The sequence below is a fragment of the Curcuma longa genome, chromosome 17 (genome assembly GCF_044706935.1).
Source record: "Curcuma longa cultivar G26 ecotype Majalengka, Jawa Barat chromosome 17, ITB_CL_G26_1.1, whole genome shotgun sequence".
Classification (NCBI taxonomy): domain Eukaryota; kingdom Viridiplantae; phylum Streptophyta; class Magnoliopsida; order Zingiberales; family Zingiberaceae; genus Curcuma; species Curcuma longa.
The window spans coordinates 3,318,571-3,336,908 of NC_133877.1; the positions used below are offsets into that span (position 1 = coordinate 3,318,571).

The following is an 18,338-nucleotide window of genomic DNA, read 5'->3' on the forward strand; positions in this document are numbered from 1 at the left end:
ATCACGTTTTTTCTAGCCCTGAGTACTGCCGAAATCGCTGAAGCCGAAACCCTAGAACGCAGCGTGGAAGACAAAGCCGCCATTTTGACAACGCGCTGCGAAGTTGAGCAAAGGGAAATCGCGTAGGATTTTACCTGTTAGTGAGATACAATAAAGACCGTCGATTCGATATGAGAGGGGTGACTGTAATCGACGGACGAGATGTTAGGGGCCGCGTGCTCATGGGTCGTCCTGTTCCTCCCTTCCCTCTACCGGGCCTTCCACGGTGGGAGCTTTGAGGTTCTCCAATCCGCAGGTAAGATCAAACTTCCGCTTTCTAAATTTAGGAACAATGTTGCTAATTCTGATCGATAATTGATTGATTACTCGAATTCTCCGAGTTCAACGCAGTGTAAATGGATCCTATATATGTTTTTTCCTCAAAATTTTCGTTTTTCTGCCTGCAAATTGTGATCAAGTTGTGTGCTCGTCTCCCTTCTCTACAAGCAGCAGTCCATTTGAGCACTGCATCTCCATGGGATTATTGCTGCTAAAATAGGTGTTTTGTTGTCTCTAGTTCTCAGCCTCATATGCCATTTGATTTGTCAATCTGAAACTAGTGAGATCATTCTCTGTGTATAGGAAAAATCTCCTTGCTGTCCAGTAGTATAGTGAGATCATTCTCTGTGTATAGGAAATCTCCGAGAAAGGGTTGAGCATTAACTGTATCATTCATTCAAAACTGCTTCCCTTGCAATTAATATCTGTGTGGTGGTTGTATGAACTATATTATTGCTTACTGTTGTTTTTCATGATCTTTAGCTTGTTTGTTGAACATATGATTGTTATACATTGCCTGCTATTGGTTTGTGCTTCAACTACCTTCTGAACTGCAGTATTCACGCTTGTACAAGTGAATCATGTTAGAAAATGACATCGCCACCTTTTTTTTATTTTGTTCTCACTGAATGTTCAACTCTCGTCTCTAATATGAACCAGCATTACCAGTCAACTATTGGATTCTCCAACGACAGACATTCTTTAACAGGCAAGTCTTTATTCAAGTCTGTGTGTTCATATCATTGACTCAAAGTCAGTCTTCAACAACCATGATCTTTATTGTAAGACCACTGTTTACCAATAACTCAAGTCAGTCAATCCAAAGTGCTTCTTTCGAAGAGGATTCCAGGAAATTAAACAGCATATTCTTTGTTCACAAGATGGCATTGGTCATCCCTCCTAAGCTACAGTGCAACGATAATGATGTTTCAGTAGTTCTCAAACATCCACGATTCGATTCTCAACTAACCGATCACTTTCTAGAATTGAATACCTAGATTAAAGACTTCTAAGTCTAACGACCGATTGGAATTTAATCGCTAATTGAGATGGTATGCTCGATGAAAGGTTTAGAAATTTCAGTTGAAATGTGTCTCTTGAAATAGGATAAAAAATTATGGAATATAAATAAAAAATTGAATCGATTGCTAATAAAAAGAATTAAACCTTTCTGGATTTGCAAAGCTAGTTTTTTCTGAACTGGAAACTGGGTTAAAATATATTATAAATATATACATTATATTAACGTAATAGATTCTTTTTAAAATTTGTGTTGTTTAATAGGAATATAATTAAGATTTATATAATTGATTTAGCATAAAATATTAACAAAATTAGCAATTTATGTTAGGAAAAATATTTGTTTGGTGTAAAAAATTGGCATTTCTCAATGGGTTAATTAGTAAATATCTTTTAATAAATTTATTGTGTACTTTTAGAATGATTAATCTATCATGTATTTTATAAGTTTATGAATTTATCACTTTGTTTTCATCAAATTTAACATATAAATAAAATTTCCTGAGATATACTATTTATTTTAAAATTACATGATACATTTTCAAAGTTATAAAATATATAATAAATTAATTATTTTGAAAAAGCTATATAATAAATTTATTGAAATTTATTGAAATTTATAAAATATATAATAATTTGGCAATTAACCTCATTTTAGTTATATGTCTACATCATTAATAAACTATCATAATTTTATGCATTTCACTTATATAAAAGTCACTTTTTAAGTTGAACTTTATTTATTTATTTATTTATTGATAGGATAGACTTTATTTTTCGATTTGATTTAGTTCGATGTTTAAAAAATTTTTATTTTCATGAGTTTTTTTTAAGGGTGAAAAATCTTATCTTAAAAAAAAAAAATCAATTTAAAGAGTTTTTAACTTATCGGGAACCGCAGGCATTTCCCACTCGTACACGTATCTGCTGCCCCCTGCCGGTCCGGTCTCGTATCCTTGTTATTGCCACGTGTAAAATCATTTTATTGGCGAATGCTGTCCTGATCCGGCAGCTGATTATCTCTTTCCTAGTACTACGTGCCCTGCTAGGTCGATAATCATGTTAATCAGATGGATCCATCTGAACCGTTAAATGCCAGGAATTTTGCCATCGAACGGTCATGATCGACTATTATAGTGCTGATGCCAAAATCTGCTGTTGTTGTGATGGCTCTACTCAAACAGGCGTCAATAATGCTTCGTTCTACCTAATCATGCCACGTAGATAGCGTACTTTTACGAAAGACTGGTCGAGGATTAAGGTACCAGAGTTGGGTAGCGAGATAAGTATCGCCGATTGACGGTCATTTAGGCAAGTCTTGCTCCCATCCGCCTGCTGCCCTTCGATCGCGCCATCTCGCTCCTATCGAATCTCGATTTCGACTTGGAATTGGATTGGCGGAGATCTTCGCAGCGATTCGGCAGAGACCTTGGAAGCTAAGCTTGGAGGGCAGGTGTTCGATCCCTTTCGCGATCCGTTTGATGGCTTCTATTCGGGTGACCATGGAGGTTGGGGGCGATGGGGTGGCGATCATCACTATCTGCAACCCGCCGGTTAATGCTTTGCATCCCGCGAGTATGTTCCCGTTCCTTTTGTTTACGTTTCCGTGTTTGTGGATCTTTCTTGAAAAAATATTTTAATATTTTTTCCAAGATTAGCAGCTATTTGGTTGACTATTTTATTGATAGTTACGTTCGTCATATTTGTTTGTATTTTTTTTATTTGAATAATATGGATCTTAGTTGGATTTTTGTAGTTATTGCTGGGTTGAAGGAGAAATATGCGGAGGCGATGAAACGAAGGGATGTTAAAGCAATTGTCTTGACTGGTGAGACTTGGCACCCTAGATTTTTTTTTTCAGTCTTTTGTCATTCGTCGTGTTTTTTTTTTTTTTTTTTTTTTTAACATCGATAAGCTGAAGATTTTTCTATAGATACAGTCAACAATTTTGAACTCGCTGATTGTGCATGCGTTCTCGTTTATGAAATTTGATTATCACGCTAGAGTTGTTCTCAGTGTCTCTTGCATACTGAGTTTTGTTTCTGATATATGTGGATCTGATGCTGTTTGCAATTTCTTTTCTAACAGGTTATGGAGGCAAGTTTTCTGGCGGTTTTGATATCAATGTTTTTGCTGAGATTCATAAATCAGGTGACCATATATAAAAGAAACAACTTTAAATTTGTCTTTTTTTTTTGGACATATGGACGAGATGATGAATCAGTGTTTTCACTAGTGTATTGTTATTTTCAGGGAATTTATCACTTCTACCAGATGTATCTGTTGAACTTGTGGTCAATATTATGGAAGGTTGCTGCTACTTAAAGATTCTTTTGTTTTTGGTTAAATTGCTGCTACTTACCTACTTATGATATGCGCCAACTCAAGGAATTAATGTTTAACAGATGCTCCAAAGCCATCTGTTGCAGCCATCCAAGGGCTTGCGCTTGGTGGTGGTCTCGAGCTAACCATGGTTTGTGCTATTTTACCAGTTGATATAGACTTTCCAACCTACTTGCGATATGAATAACAACTGTCATGCAGGGTTGTCATGCACGAGTTTCTACTCCAGAAGCTCAACTTGGATTGCCAGAGTTGACTCTTGGCGTCATTCCTGGATTTGGAGGTGAGATATTCCATGTGTTACTTGACCTTTTTATGTGTAGCCTGTTTGTCATCGTCTCACTGTAAACTTCTCTATGCTCAAAAAGGCACACAACGTCTTCCAAGGCTTGTTGGGCTGCCAAAAGCACTAGAAATGATGCTGGTAAGTTGATAAATTTAGTTAACATAATTTGGTACCTAGATGTATCTCTTCATTTGTTAGTTTCTCAAAGGGAAGAATTGATTTTGTCTTTTTTATTTCTGTCCGATTTTATAACGTTAATTCTTTTTCTTTGCTTTGCCTTAGCAAGTAGTATATGATGCTTTGCAGTGTAGTCTGCCTTCAATATATATATATATTGATTTGGATGATAAACATCTTCGTATTGTAGTTGTTATGTATATTACTTCATTTATAACTGATATAGTGAATTACTGATTAAAGCCTTATTACTAATGTTTCAATCTAGCAATCAAAATCAATCAAAGCAAAGGAAGGGGAGAAGTATGGTCTCATTGATGCTATTGTTTCATCTGAGGATTTGCTCAAAGTTGCACGAGTATGGGCGTTGGAAATTGCTGAACGGCGTAGACCATGGATCAGTTCTCTTCGTAGGACTGATAAAATTGGTTCTCTTTCTGAAGCTAATGAAATACTGAAAGCTGCTAGGAAACAGGTTAAGAAAATAGCTCCTAATATGCCTCAGCACCAGGCATGCCTTGATTCAGTTGAGGAAGGCATAAAGTTCGGTGGATATGCCGGCGTGCTCAAGGTATGCATGTGACTCTTAAATCAGTTTGTAACGTAATGTGCATGGCCACTGGATAGTATGTTATCAGGTCAATGTGCGCAGAACACTATTAATTCCATCTTCTTTTGTTGGCCAGCATACATTATAATTGTTGTGTACTTATAGTGTACTGAAGTCAGAAGTAGGTTAGTCAACAAATGAGAACCTCAGTTCTTGATCAGGTTATGCCTTTTCTGTGAGCAATCTGTTAAATAATATGATAAACTTGTGACATGAAACCAACTAACTTTTGATGTCAGTATAACATTGTCCCCTTGAAAATAAAAAGGAAAACAGTTGCACAACTTCAAGGGAGGATGTATCATAAACTTGTGACATGAAACCAACTAACTTATGATGTCAGAAAAACATTGTCCCCTTGAAAATAAAAAGGAAAACAGTTGCACAACTTCAAGGGAGGATGCCATCCTTAAACTTTTATTAGATACTAATTTTCTTCTTGTCTAATGATAAAACAATATCAGGAAGCAAAGGTTTTCAAGGAGTTGGTGCTTTCAAATACTTCAAAAGGGCTTGTTCACGTCTTTTTTGCACAACGGACTACATCAAAGGTAATTTGCTTCTTCTATTTCTTTTTACTTGAAGTGCATTGGTTCCATGTAACGAATATGCTTCCCTGCCTTTCCTATAGTTTGGGGCTTGTTTTTTTCACAATACAAACTTGAAATTGCATGTAGATAATGTGGAAAGAGTCAATTACATTCTTCAACCTTTGCCTTTATGCGTTTCATCTTCAAACTAGTTAATTTTCAAAATCATTGATGATGTATATCCACTTCATACTGCTGCACTTACTCTTTAATTTGCAAGTTGGCTTGACAGCATTTCTTTGTTCTATTTGGAATGTCATCGTTTGGCCTATGATTAAATCAAAGTGAAGCATTGAAACATGCTTTGAGCAATATATAATCATTTTCGTGCTTGTACCAAACATAAAATTAAAGAGGGAAAGATGATATTTTGTAGTATGATTTACATTTTGAGTGATATCCTTGTTTGTTGTTTAATTGTAGCTTTGATTTACATTTTTGTCATTTAACTGTCTTGAGCAGGTACCTAATGTTACTGATATTGGGCTTAGTCCAAGAAAAATAAAAAGAGTTGCTGTTATTGGTGGTGGTTTAATGGGTTCTGGAATAGCTACTGCCCTTATCTTAAGTAATACGTCTGTTATACTCAAGGAGATTGATTCTAATTTTCTTCAGAAGGGACTGAAAACAATCCAAAGTAAGAATTCAAAATGATCATCGTAACTTGTAAATATTGATACAAGCATGTGGCGGCTGTACATACAGATTAAGAGATGTATTGATACAGGGCTAGCTGTTAATGACACAATTATAGTTCCATTTTTTTCTTCATGAGTATGATAGTTTAATTATATCTAAGTGAACTTTTCCCGTATTGCATCTACAGCTAACCTTGAAGGCCTTGTGAAGAAAGGTTCATTGTCTCAGGAGAAAATGAACAAAGCATTATCACTTGTTAAGGGTGCTTTAGATTACTCAGAGTTCAAGAATGTTGACATGGTTATTGAGGTCGCTCTTCAGACTCCTATTTCATTTGATTTGCATTCTATAAATTAAATTAAAGGATATTCAACAGTTGATAACTCCAATAAATTGGAGTGGATATGCATGGCGACTTACTTTTTTTTTAGACCATCACTGAATCTGGTAGAAATTAGTTGTAGATCCTTAATTATATCCAATATTAATGATCTATTTATCTTTTCTCTCTCCTATGTGTAGTATGTGTAGTACAAACTGAAAAATGGAAATTTCAACTTGTCGGATCTTCTTCCTGTGGTATGTGTTTAATTGTATGAGATGAAAATGAGCTTCTTCCCATAAAAAATTTAGAATACTGGGATAGTAAGAAACTTGAATTCAAGGTGCTGGAACTACGTTTGCAACCTAGTGTTTTTATTACTCAAACATTAATCTATGAATCCTCATTCACATTATTTGCCACAAAGTGAGTTGTAGAAAAAGCGCGTGATTATTTTGTCTTGTGCCCATTTGCATCCTCATAAAGTCAACGTTCTCTTTCTCACAATAAATGCTCTTCTTGTAGTGCATGCCATCTCATATACTCCTGTAGCAAATCTGCCCCATCTATCTTCAAATGTTAATTATTTGTATCTGCTGTCTTCCAATCCTGCCCTCATGATTGCATCTGAGACTGTTGCAACCTAATTCCACTGTATGTCTCCCCTCTGCAAAAAGTCCTCTTTAGCAATCATCTAAACTTAAAGAAGCTTCTGGCCTTCTTTTCACTATATAATAAAATGAAAAAATTGTGCCCTAGTCCCTCGTCAAATCTCCCTTTTGGGGAGAAACAAGCACTGTGACCTTCATCACTATTATAGTCCTAAAATATTTACCTGTTGAATTCTCGAGATAGTACTGCAGATCATAATAGCACATCACATTTAGCTTGTCTTGAGGTTTTAAATAATTGAACTCCTTGTATGATTAGTTAATTCAGGTATCATAATTAACCGATGATTATGTTGACACCACCACCACCACCACCACCATTATTGCCGCTTAATAATTACATATCAAAAATTTTTATATTTAATGTTATTATTTTACAATGTTATCTTCATTGATTTTGCAGGCTGTTATTGAAAAGGTTGCACTTAAACAGTCAATATTTGCTGATATTGAAAGGGCTTGTCCTCCACATTGCATTTTGGCAACAAACACATCCACCATTGATCTCAATATTGTTGGTGCCAAGACTCGTTCTCAAGATCGAATTGTTGGGGCTCATTTTTTCAGGTTGGTGACAATTGATCTTGCAGTAGTTTGTGTGCAATAGAGGATTATTTAAGGAATTGCTGTTGAAAATAAACAACTGCACAAAAATCCTTGACAAAAATAACAAACTAGAAACATAAGAGTTACAAAGACAACTTTTACAAATCTTATTTTTGATCTGCCTTTGTTGCATAAAATACTAGCAGTTATCTGTCATCAAAAGCATACTTGACTATCAAGTTCACTGGTGGAATTATAATTAGATTAGGTTTGTGTATGAATCTAATTCTTTCCCATTGCCAAATTGCTGTAGTTTCTCAGACTTCACAATAGGTGTTGTTTAGGTTAAACTTGGAAGACGAGCACACTTTATTCTGGTTCATTTAGTAAAATAGGCATTGTACTAGAAAGATCTCATGTAATTATTTTTACTGTTAGTGTTTATAATTTAAAATCTTTAATAGATAGGTTTCATGCTATTGAAGCGATATAAATTTCGCTCAGTTGAGTCACTCATTAGTGCTCAATTTCAGTGTCAATCCTTGAACTTACTGTCATCCTCATTTCCAACTCCACCTCTATGTGCCATCCATCCGTCACTCCTCTATCATCATGCAAATCCTTATGAAAATATTTAGCTTCAACATTATCCTAGGCCCTCTCAAGGTCTGCTTGTGCCAAACCTCTCTGCCTTATTCAATGATATTGTGATAGTTCTCTGTGGGTACCTGATTTCCTAGCAAAGCTTTGATTGATTTGGACACTAGGAGGAGAACGAACATATTTCAAGAATGTAATCCTTTTTTACCTCACAGGAACAACTTATGTTATGGAGCAGGTGAATCTTCTTTGATTAGTTTACAAGTAATTAGGCTCCATTTGGAGTTGATATTTTAAAATTAAATCATATTCAAAATAAATTACATGTAGAGCTTCTTTTCAACTACTTGTGTGTATGTATACATATATGCATATGTTTCCCATGAATGGCAAACTTTATGAACTTAAGAATCTTATCCTTTGTTGTTTCAAGAATATTTGTTCTTACATCAAGTCCTGCTAGTATCGAAGTCATGGTACTTGCTGCCCATATTTGCAACTGAATATTCTTCAAAAACATGTATAACCTTGTTATTTACTGCATCAATCATGTTTATGCATATGCATAATTGAAGATCTGATGAGCCATTTGTATTTTTATCTTATATCACAGTCCTGCTCATGTGATGCCTCTGCTGGAAATAGTTCGGACAGACAAGACATCTCCGCAAGTAATCCTTGATCTTATGACTGTGGGGAAAGCCATAAAAAAGGTTCCTGTGGTGGTGGGAAACTGCACAGGCTTTGCAGTTAACCGTACATTTTTTCCATATACCCAAGGGGCGCAATTATTAGCTCATCTAGGTGTGAATCTGTTTAGAATTGACAAGGTGGTCACCGACTTTGGTTTGCCAATTGGTCCCTTTCAGTAAGTTTACAATTCCATATTAACATTAATTGTTTTGAAATTTTGAACTTAAATGACAGCATTATTTTATGACCAGTGAGAATAAGAACAGCTTTCTTCTTTTCTCTTATTTTTTATTATTTATTATGCCAGCAAAACTTAGTTTTCTAGAAGTGGTAACATGACTATTATTATCAACAGGCAGAGATGTGTCTCCATATGCACATTCATGTAATATGAAGATACATGCATGCATATACATATACCCGAAAGTCTTGGCGTTTAAATGTGATATAACTCTTCACCTTCTTTATCACATTATAGCCTTGTACATATTGCTTTTGCTAATTGTTTACTTGGAAAACCTTCATTCAAGGGGGCAGGTCATTTGCATGGGTAATGAAATTACTCTTTTTTAGACTTCATGTTTGAAATTATAGATTACTTCATAGATCTATTACTAAAAAATGAGCAGATGAAGAGAGGAAAGGGAAGAAAAAACAATTGGCTGATCAGTTTTGAATTGATCATAATTTGGCAAGAAATTGGTATAGTAATATAACATTTTACATATTGCCACCATATATGGAATAAACCCCTTTAGTGCATAACCAACAAAAAAGTTTCATATAAGTGAATAGATATTTTTCATATTAATTGCCTGCTGATTTTGCCAAAGCCTTGCCATAGTAGAGATGAATTCTACAATTGTACTTCCTCTTTTCAAACCACAAGAATCATTAGAAAACTAAAATGGTGTTGTTTCTGTCTTCTCTTTTTGGTATTTGTCAGTTTCCCTTGTTGAAATAGTTTCTTTACCAGTGTGATAACTTCCTCTTGAGTTTTTCTTATCTGTTATTTGAACAGGCTACAAGACTTGGCAGGATATGGAGTGGCTTTGGCAGTGAAAGATATATATGCTTCTGCCTTCAAGGGACGTACATTTGAGGCTAATCTGGTTGAATTGATGGTTAAAAGTGGGCGCAATGGTACAAATCTGTCTCGTCTATCTTAAATATTCCATCAGCTTGTAATTTCTTTGGCATTTCATGAGGCATCCTTGTTGGCAGGCAAAAGCAATGGCAAGGGTTATTATATATATGAAAAGGGACAGAAGCCAAAACCTGACCCAAGTGTGCAAGCTATCATAGAGGAATCTAGTAGGCTTGCCAATGCCATGCCTGGTGGAAAGGTATTCAATCCCTTCTATCTCAATTTGTAAATATGTGTGTGCATATAAATATTAGCAAAGTGATATTGGAACTTAAATAACTGTTTGTTGCCCTGCTAGTCTAGCAATATAAGATGTCACCCATGGAATTTGTAGCTATTAAAGATGTTTATGAGGAAAAGTCCAGAGAATGATAAGTAGGTATGCCCTTAAAAATCGATTGGAGATTGAGCAGAGTAAGAAACTGAACGTGTAGAATATTTCTACACATTACAATCAATTGATGGTGTCAGGGCATTTTTGTTCAATAACACTGATGGGCACTCTGTAATCTCTGATACAAAGCAAGGGCCTCTTTCATATGACAAGAAAATCATAAAGAAAATAAAGTGGCAAAAACATTGGAATGAAGCTGAAATCTATTTTTTTAATTAAAAATTCTTTTAAAAAATTATTAATATTTTGTCAGCCCATGATGTTTCCTTGTTTTTCATTGTACGCTTATAAATATATGGAATTTGGTAACCATAGCAGCCAAAATAAAACACCATTCAAAGTATACGAGGATAACCGTCAAAGTATACTGGATAAATTTTCATGGGGTAGCAAATGAAGACTGTGCTTTAACTTATCCATTCACATTGTTTCCATAACTGGTTGACCTCTTTAGGAATTATTGACAGTGTATATGCCATTCTATTTATTCAGTTGTCTAGGCTTAACTACATATTTATACTTCCATACGGACTCACTGTTCTTCATCACTAACCTTAATTTTTTATATTGTTTTATTATAGCCTATTACTGTAAGCGACCAAGAAGTTTTGGAGATGATATTCTTTCCAGTTGTGAATGAGGCTTGCAGAGTCATGGCGGAAGGGGTGGTTGTTCGAGCTTCTGACCTCGATATTGCATCTGTTCTTGGAATGAGTTTCCCCAGATACAGGTGAGTTAAATATTCCCATACGTTTGCTCTGTATATCTCTGTGCGCATGTGCATCCATTTGCTCTATATATTTATGTGGATATGTATATCCATTCACACACACTGATGGTAAACTTAAAGTGGACTCATGTAATGATCATTTGACATGGTAGATGGTTGTGTCCTGATAGTTTGGTTTCTGTTTGAAGGGGTGGTATTGTATTTTGGGCCGACTTGGTTGGTTCTGATTACATATATGGCAAACTCAAGAAATGGACTGAGCTGTATGGTGGCTTCTTCAAACCGTGCAAATACTTGGAAGAAAGAGCCGTCAAAAGATTGCCATTGGTAAGAACCTTGCTCGTATACTCTTCATGCTTTGGAAACTAACTGAGATTACTAGGACCAAGATTTACAAGATGTATTTGCAGTAGTTGTAGATATTTCATATCAAAGGTTTGAAATATGTTTCTGAGCTAGGGTTTCAGTCATTGGCTGGAATGATAGTATGTCGGTGTGATGTTGGACATGCCTAGAGTTGTGCTGGAAACACTGTGGAGGGGGAAGGAATTGAGGAGGAAGAAGATATGTATATAGGAGAAGGGGAGAAGGATTCATCATCACAGTTCTTGTTACTCGCAGAAGCTCTGTAGCCATTGTAGTTGCTTGCAGTAAGTCTTGTCGTGGTCACTTGTGGAGGCTATGACATCGAAGCTTGATTCTTCATATCGCGGGTTTCAGATTTGTGCTGCCAGTTGGTTAATGAGTAACGATATGCCTGTTGACTCTTCAACCGGCATGGAATGGGTTTTTGAAACCATGCTCCATATGCACTTTTTTGTTTTTGTTTTATATTTGATAGAACCTGCTTGCATACCTTTCTCCGTTGGACTAATTTCGCTCTTTTTTTTTCTTGTTCAGAGCATGATAAACTTATCAGAATCCCAGCAGTCAAGGGCTCGCATGTAATTCGTTGGAGGATCATGAGTTGACAATAATATCAGTTGGCGTTCCATCTATCCATCGCCATCAAGGACGTGTTATTGGTTAGTCAAATAGTGAATGAATGAAACTATCGCCCATGATAAAGTTGCGAGTTTTTTTTTTTTGTTTTAGACCAAATGTCTCCTTGTCCGACTAATTCTAAGTTAATTCGCATCAATTTTATAATGTCAAGTTATTGTCATCGTAGCTCAAAAAAGGGTACAAGTGGATTGTTATAGTAAGCTTACACGCGATCGACTAGGACTAGTTATTCTTGCACTCAATTGTTTTTTCATAGTATAACACATTCTAGGTCTATCTAATCCTGAATAACACAGGCTCTCGTAATAAATGCTTCAAAATTAGCTAAGTGGAAAGCAAATTTAGTTTTGAATCTTGTTTCAGTTCAAGCATTGCAACATTAGTTAATTCTGAATTATTAGCTAGCTCAGAAATTTGTAATTTGGCAATTTTGAATTTTGCATTAATCATGAAACCGTATACCTTTGGCATCAAATTAAACAAGAAACTTTTGTTACAATTCGCGCCACTCTACTCGTGCATGTTCTGTTTTACTCGATGTGTATTGATGGTTTTGTTCGAGCCAGCCCCAGACCTATTTCTTTTCGTATTAAAGGTATCAATCATTGCAGGTTAAAACAAACGAGTTGCATGTTGGTTTTCTTATTATTATGTAAAGTTCTCGTTTGCGTTAAGTAAATGTGCAAAAGTTTTAAAGTATGTTTAAAAGTGTATTCATCGAATAACTTATTTAATTAAGGCTACATTAATTATTGTCTCACTTTGTCCAAATTAATTCCCCAACTAATTAAATATATTCCTCCTGATAATTTAGTAAAGCCAAGTGCATAGGCAAGAATGAATGGATTGAGGATCCACCTCATCAGAGTGGATTTGAGGAGTAGCAACAGACAGCTAGCTGTAGCATCTGCTATGTCCGAATAAAATCATAAATCGAAGCGAAATACCAAATAAAAAAAAACATAAAAAATAATTAAACTGAATAATTATTAATTAAATCGGTAAATTACAAAACAATTATTAAACTTTTTCTGATAAATAAATAATCAGTAAACTTTATACATAATACAAAATGAATGATTTAAACGAGTGCATGCATGGCGCGAGTGGTGTCGGTCAGTAATGCAAACTGAATAATAAGAACAGAAAGATATCATAATTCTGCCAATTAACTTTTCAGTGTTGATCGATCGATCACAATAGAAAATAATGGTTGCGATTACAAGAGAAGCTAGGGGATTAACTTCTCAGTGTCGATCAATCTCATAGTATCTCATAACTGATATATATCAATGACATTATTACCCAATGCCATGGCATGTGTACAGTATGTGTATATATATAATTAATTAAATGATTAATTAACCTTAATTATATTCAATTCACTGAGAGCATAGCTTGCTATCAGATGACTGCTAATGATGTTATGCCCTCCTCTACGTACTGCAAGCCTCCATGCACGCACGCATGCAAATTAATTACTTGCTCATAAAATTAATTTGCATGTAAAATAATGGAGTGCGTCCCTCCTCCTCCTCCTCCTCCTCTATCTATGATCAGAGTCCTCCACCAAGAGCAGAAGACCAGAAATCTGCACCATTGTCGCCTCCTTCGTGCATGGTGAAGGACACAGGGACAAGACACAGCCCTCGACTCCTCAGGTCCTTGTTAATTTCATCTTCCTCACCATCATCTTTTCCCTGTGATCGTGACATGCTTTTGCTCCTGCTGTTTTGAACATTAAAGAGCTGCAAGAGCGCATAAAATAGCTGGGTAATTAATTAATTAGCTAGAAACGTACGTAATGAATTAAGCTTAAAGGAGATTTAACTAATTAATAGATTCTTTAGATAAGTGCTTATGATCAACAAGGGCAGATCATCCAGATGTGGTATGGATAAATATACCCGACCAAGTAATACCATTCATGAATTGAATTAGGATGCATGCGTAAACATATGTCAAAAATTTTTTTGAATAAAAGCACCTTGATCACACGACCCTGCAGAAATATTCAAGTAGTTAATTAATTATCATACTCATACAGCAAATATATGCAAGTTTAAGTGCATTTACATATACTATATTGGTGTAGCTATGTACATCAAAATACAGAAAACAAAATATCTATATTTTTTTGTTATATACTTGCACATTAGTTAAATAATTTTGATCTGTAACATCTATAATAATGTACAGAATAATTCTGAATTGATATATAATAATTAATTTACCTAGAAATTCATTATCTTTTTAGTGAAACATGATATATATACTCTCTGAGCTTCCTTTATTTTTTTCCTCATGAATATCAAAGTCTTTAGAGAGTGCTATTTTTTGTGGAGGTATGCTAAGTCTAATTCATTACTCACTGGTCGTTGCTGCTGTTGCCTCACGGCCTGTTTCTTCTTCTGCTGCTGCTGCAGGTACGGCGAGCTCAGAGCCTACAAAGGCATATGTATATATTTTACTGCACATCAAAAGAAACAAATATATATATCGATCGATCGAACCTTATGGCTTTACAAGACACCAATAACTAAAATGTACTGCATAAAACAAAAACAACACGAGTAACTACACTGATGTCTGGTTTCTGATACCCCTGGCGTGCATACTGCATGCGCACCTCCAACTTTTTGGTTTATAAAACAAAGAAACACTTCGCTAGATTTCAGTGTACACGTTAAAGAGAGGGAGAGAGAGAGAGGGAAAGAGAGAGAAAAGGAGTGGAAAATTTGACCTCGATTTGACTCTGGAGGAATCTGATGTACCCAATGGCTTCTTGCAATACCGATGCTGTGTCAGTCTAGAAAGGAGAACTCCAGGTCAGTTAAAATTCTTGATCTATAATCTACAACCAAACTAGCTGAGTATTGAGTTCCATGATCATATGAATTCGTCTTTACTGGTTGATAATTAACTACACATACCTTGCCAAATGGCGACACTAACTGGTGCAGTGCTGTTATTCTATCCCCTAGCTTCTCCTTCCTCACCTGTTACCATCATAATTTACCACACACACACACATATATATAGATATATATAATTTATCTGATAAAAATAGATTTTGATGAAGTGATATCTCAACCTTGAGGGTACTAAATTTCGGAGAGGAAGAGCCTTGAACCCTAGTTCTCTTCAAAGCTGGAGCAGTCTCTGTGCTGTGTCCCTGAATTATTATATACTACAAATTTCAGAAAACAACTTTTTCATATATATGATCTCAAATATATACCTCAGATGAGTTGTTGTGATCTGCAAGTTTCTGTCTAGGCATGGCTGAGAAATCCAACATGCCGTTGGCGCTGAAACTGGTGGTGACACAGGATCTGGGAGATGAAGCTTGAAGAACATTGTTTTGTGTCCATGAGGATGACCCATGACCCTGCACTTGACGGTGATGAAACCCTGCAGCTGCTACTTGTGCCACAGATGACGGAGGACACACTACCTGCTCATGTAGCAACTGATCCGCTCCACAGTTATTGCTCTCCATCCTCTTCATCAACCCATGCTTCTGGTCTAGTTCTACCCCAACACACCCTCCGCTAGATCGAACAAACGATACATATACGCGAAACAATGAAAGAAGAAACCCTAGATCTAATTGATTTATGACTGAAAAAAGGAAAAACATAAAGTTTCTTACAGAAGAAGTTGGCACCATGACTCAGGAGGCAAATCTTGGCCACTGTGATCACGATCTTGAAGCCACATCTCAGAATTGGAAAGCTGAGGAAGAGCCATGGAGGTGTTCAAGCTCCATTTTGTGGGAGCAGAACTGCCTTTTCTTCCCTCCATCATGATCTGCTGCAGCCTGCATGAATCAAATATTGGAGCTGTCTCTCAAAGTAAACTTAATTTGAAAGGAAAACTAATAATCGAAATATATATATATATATAATATAATATAATATAATATAATATAATTGATGTTGCTACACTAGCTAGTTGAGTGAGTGAAGAAAAGGTTGGAGAGGAGGAAGCTGAATACATGGAGTTTTCTCTCGATTATATATTCAATTCCTTTTTGAATTATTTTTGGAGTTCTTTTTTTTTTCAGAAAAATATTATATATATAATATATATTTCCAACTTGTGGCTTTTTTAGCTGCTTTTGCTTTATGTTAAAGTATAGGAAAAGGATGTGGCTGTGCATGCAGACACGGAGTGGGTTGGGACTTTAATTGAGGGATCAAAGTGCATAATCAACATAATTATTGGTAATGACAATGATTAGGTTACGTTATAGCTAGGGTTGGCAACGTAGGTTTAGGTATTTAGGCAAGCAAAATTTAATCTATCTTCGAGATGCCAATGCCAATTAAATTACTGGCCGGGTGGAATAAATAAAGCACTGACACGATGAGACACGAGGGTTAACAAAAGACAGGCTAAAGGCTTAAAGCTACGGTTCATAATTGTGAGAAAAGATGATTGCACAGTGGGAAATGTGCCTTTATATATATACACACACACTGTTATTACAAGCAACTGCACCATGTAAAATATTACAAGCAACTGCACCATGTAAAAGATGATTGCTCCTTTAATTTTTTCCTTATGGTTTATTATTATCCATTGTATTGTTTACACCATGCTTTGCATCAATAATTTAATATGTAATTTTCATAACGAAAACTATTTGATATATATATATATATATATTGTCAGATGTTATTATAAAATAAAAATAATAAAAATTCTTTGTACTTGAAGCTGAATCCAGGATTGCTTAATTCTCTCAGTTCTTTATGTTTCTTGACCTGAGATAGAGTCATAGAGAGAGATGGTGATCAAACTTCTTTAAGGAGTTACTTATCTACTATATATATATATCCATTGCATGCATTTTTTAAATCATTTTAATTGGCAAATTAACATTTGATAATTAATTTTGAATTGTCATCCTTATCCCTAGATTATTGTTTTTAATTAGGAAATTCAATGTTTATATATATATATATATTATAATTATTTTTTTGTCAAGAAAACCAAACGACTGTTAACAGTTATATTATTTGCCCTAAAAGCTATTGTTACCTCTTGACTTCGCATAAGGCCAAAGCAAAAGCAAAGAAACTTTGTACATTAAGCATGTGAATGGATCCTTGAGGATCTGATGCCTTTTAAAATAATCTTTAAATTCCTTTCAGACTTTTTCAGTGCATGTCGTTATGAATAATTGATTTGCCTTTTTTTTTTAAATTTCTTTTTTTTTGAAATGCAAACAAAATAACATTCAGTTTAATTGTAGTTTCTTATTTCATCTTTTGGCTGTGTATGGCCTTGAGATATGCTTGTCGTTTATCATGAAAAAGAATGTGACTCGAATTTGACGATTGTTCGAGGGACCGGTGGCTGGATGAGCGGTTCGGTCCAACGCTCAACCGCTTCTTGTCGGCTGGCTCGACTCAGACAACGAGCTTCCTGCCCTTCTCGTACTCGCGGGCGACGTTAATTACCCGAAATGCCCCGCCGTCGTCTTCACTGACTAGGCCTTTGCCCATGCTCATCCCTAGGGACCTCTCTCGCGAATTCTCTTCCCCAATTCAAAACCAGTCCATCGATTCCATTCCGGGATGGGGCGGACGAGGACTAGGCCATAGATCAGATCGTCGGCGGGAAGTACAAGCTCGGGCGCGAGCGGGAGCGGATCCTTCGGCGAGATCTTTCTAGGTAAGCGAATCATTTGTTCCTGCGCGTCATCTTCGTCTCCGATTCCTTCTATCGATCGATATGAGTTTGCTCTCAATTCGCTTGTTCTGTTTGTTTCTATTTTTGTCTTTCTGATTTGCAGCGACGCACATTGACACGTTCGAGATCGTCGCGGTTAAGATCGTAGGTTGCTGAGCTATCGTAGCGATTTTTTGTTTGGTTTTTCCGATCTGCTGCTGCCGAGCTATCGACTGTGATTGAGGATAATTTTTCCTGTTTCTGAAACTTCGTTCATGGTATTTCTGTTGACGGATGTAAATTTAGAACTCTTTACTGACGCGCTTATGGTATTTCTTGTCAGTCACTGTTTTTGGATGAATTGACCTTCATGGAAGTGGTGATGTGGTATCTATCGAACAAATTTTTTTCTGGTGTTAATCTGGAAGCTGTTTCAATTATTGTATTTCTAAAGAACCGAATTTTCAATATCCTCAGACCCACGGCCGTCCTAAGTTCACACCATCCTACCCGTGCCCGAATTTTCAGTATCATTCAATCTATGTTCTGCTTCCTTTCCTCCCAT

At 35.9% G+C, this 18,338-nt stretch overlaps 2 protein-coding genes and 1 long non-coding RNA gene across 7 annotated transcripts; 2 read left to right on the forward strand and 1 right to left on the reverse strand.

The window, feature by feature from the left end:
* Window positions 1-2,647: 2,647 nt before the first annotated feature.
* On the forward strand, window positions 2,648-12,249 carry LOC141848453 (peroxisomal fatty acid beta-oxidation multifunctional protein-like). The gene is made up of 18 exons (XM_074736485.1): window positions 2,648-2,913; window positions 3,095-3,166; window positions 3,427-3,489; window positions 3,592-3,648; window positions 3,744-3,811; window positions 3,883-3,964; window positions 4,050-4,105; window positions 4,413-4,715; window positions 5,219-5,305; window positions 5,807-5,981; window positions 6,171-6,292; window positions 7,380-7,543; window positions 8,736-8,990; window positions 9,837-9,958; window positions 10,040-10,161; window positions 10,938-11,086; window positions 11,275-11,413; window positions 11,987-12,249. The coding sequence occupies exons 1-18, from the start codon at window positions 2,820-2,822 to the stop codon at window positions 12,032-12,034; spliced, it is 2,178 nt and encodes a 725-aa protein (XP_074592586.1). The 5' UTR covers window positions 2,648-2,819; the 3' UTR covers window positions 12,035-12,249.
* A 1,015-nt stretch (window positions 12,250-13,264) lies between these two features.
* Window positions 13,265-16,067, reverse strand: LOC141848531 (transcription factor bHLH68-like). Of its 5 annotated transcripts, none has more exons than XM_074736569.1 (8): window positions 16,040-16,067; window positions 15,747-15,914; window positions 15,333-15,645; window positions 15,186-15,266; window positions 15,025-15,090; window positions 14,835-14,900; window positions 14,464-14,535; window positions 13,265-13,839 (listed from the first exon to the last, which is right to left on the reverse strand). In XM_074736569.1, exons 2-8 carry the CDS (start codon window positions 15,899-15,901, stop codon window positions 13,648-13,650), a joined length of 945 nt encoding a protein of 314 aa, XP_074592670.1. In that variant the 5' UTR covers window positions 15,902-15,914; window positions 16,040-16,067; the 3' UTR covers window positions 13,265-13,647. The 5 variants fall into 5 exon arrangements, with proteins under 5 accessions (XP_074592670.1, XP_074592671.1, XP_074592669.1 ...); XM_074736570.1 differs by lacking the exon at window positions 16,040-16,067 and having other exon boundaries at window positions 15,333-15,482; window positions 15,549-15,645; window positions 15,747-15,998; XM_074736568.1 differs by lacking the exon at window positions 16,040-16,067 and having other exon boundaries at window positions 15,747-15,997.
* A 1,366-nt stretch (window positions 16,068-17,433) lies between these two features.
* On the forward strand, window positions 17,434-18,115 carry LOC141848532 (uncharacterized). The gene is made up of 2 exons (XR_012603526.1): window positions 17,434-17,776; window positions 17,898-18,115. It is a non-coding gene; the product is annotated as an uncharacterized LOC141848532 (long non-coding RNA).
* Window positions 18,116-18,338: the final 223 nt, after the last annotated feature.

Coding starts and splice junctions, on each gene's coding strand:
- LOC141848531 (XM_074736569.1), bottom strand. CDS start 15,901: ATGATGGAGGGAAGAAAAGGCAGTTCTGCTCCCACAAAATGGAGCTTG. Junction 15,091..15,185: donor CGAAATTTAGTACCCTCAAG/GTTGAGATATCA, acceptor TGATGGTAACAG/GTGAGGAAGGAGAAGCTAGG. Junction 14,901..15,024: donor TAGTGTCGCCATTTGGCAAG/GTATGTGTAGTT, acceptor TCTCCTTTCTAG/ACTGACACAGCATCGGTATT.
- LOC141848453 (XM_074736485.1), top strand. CDS start 2,820: ATGGCTTCTATTCGGGTGACCATGGAGGTTGGGGGCGATGGGGTGGCG. Junction 4,106..4,412: donor AAGCACTAGAAATGATGCTG/GTAAGTTGATAA, acceptor GTTTCAATCTAG/CAATCAAAATCAATCAAAGC. Junction 5,306..5,806: donor CACAACGGACTACATCAAAG/GTAATTTGCTTC, acceptor TGTCTTGAGCAG/GTACCTAATGTTACTGATAT.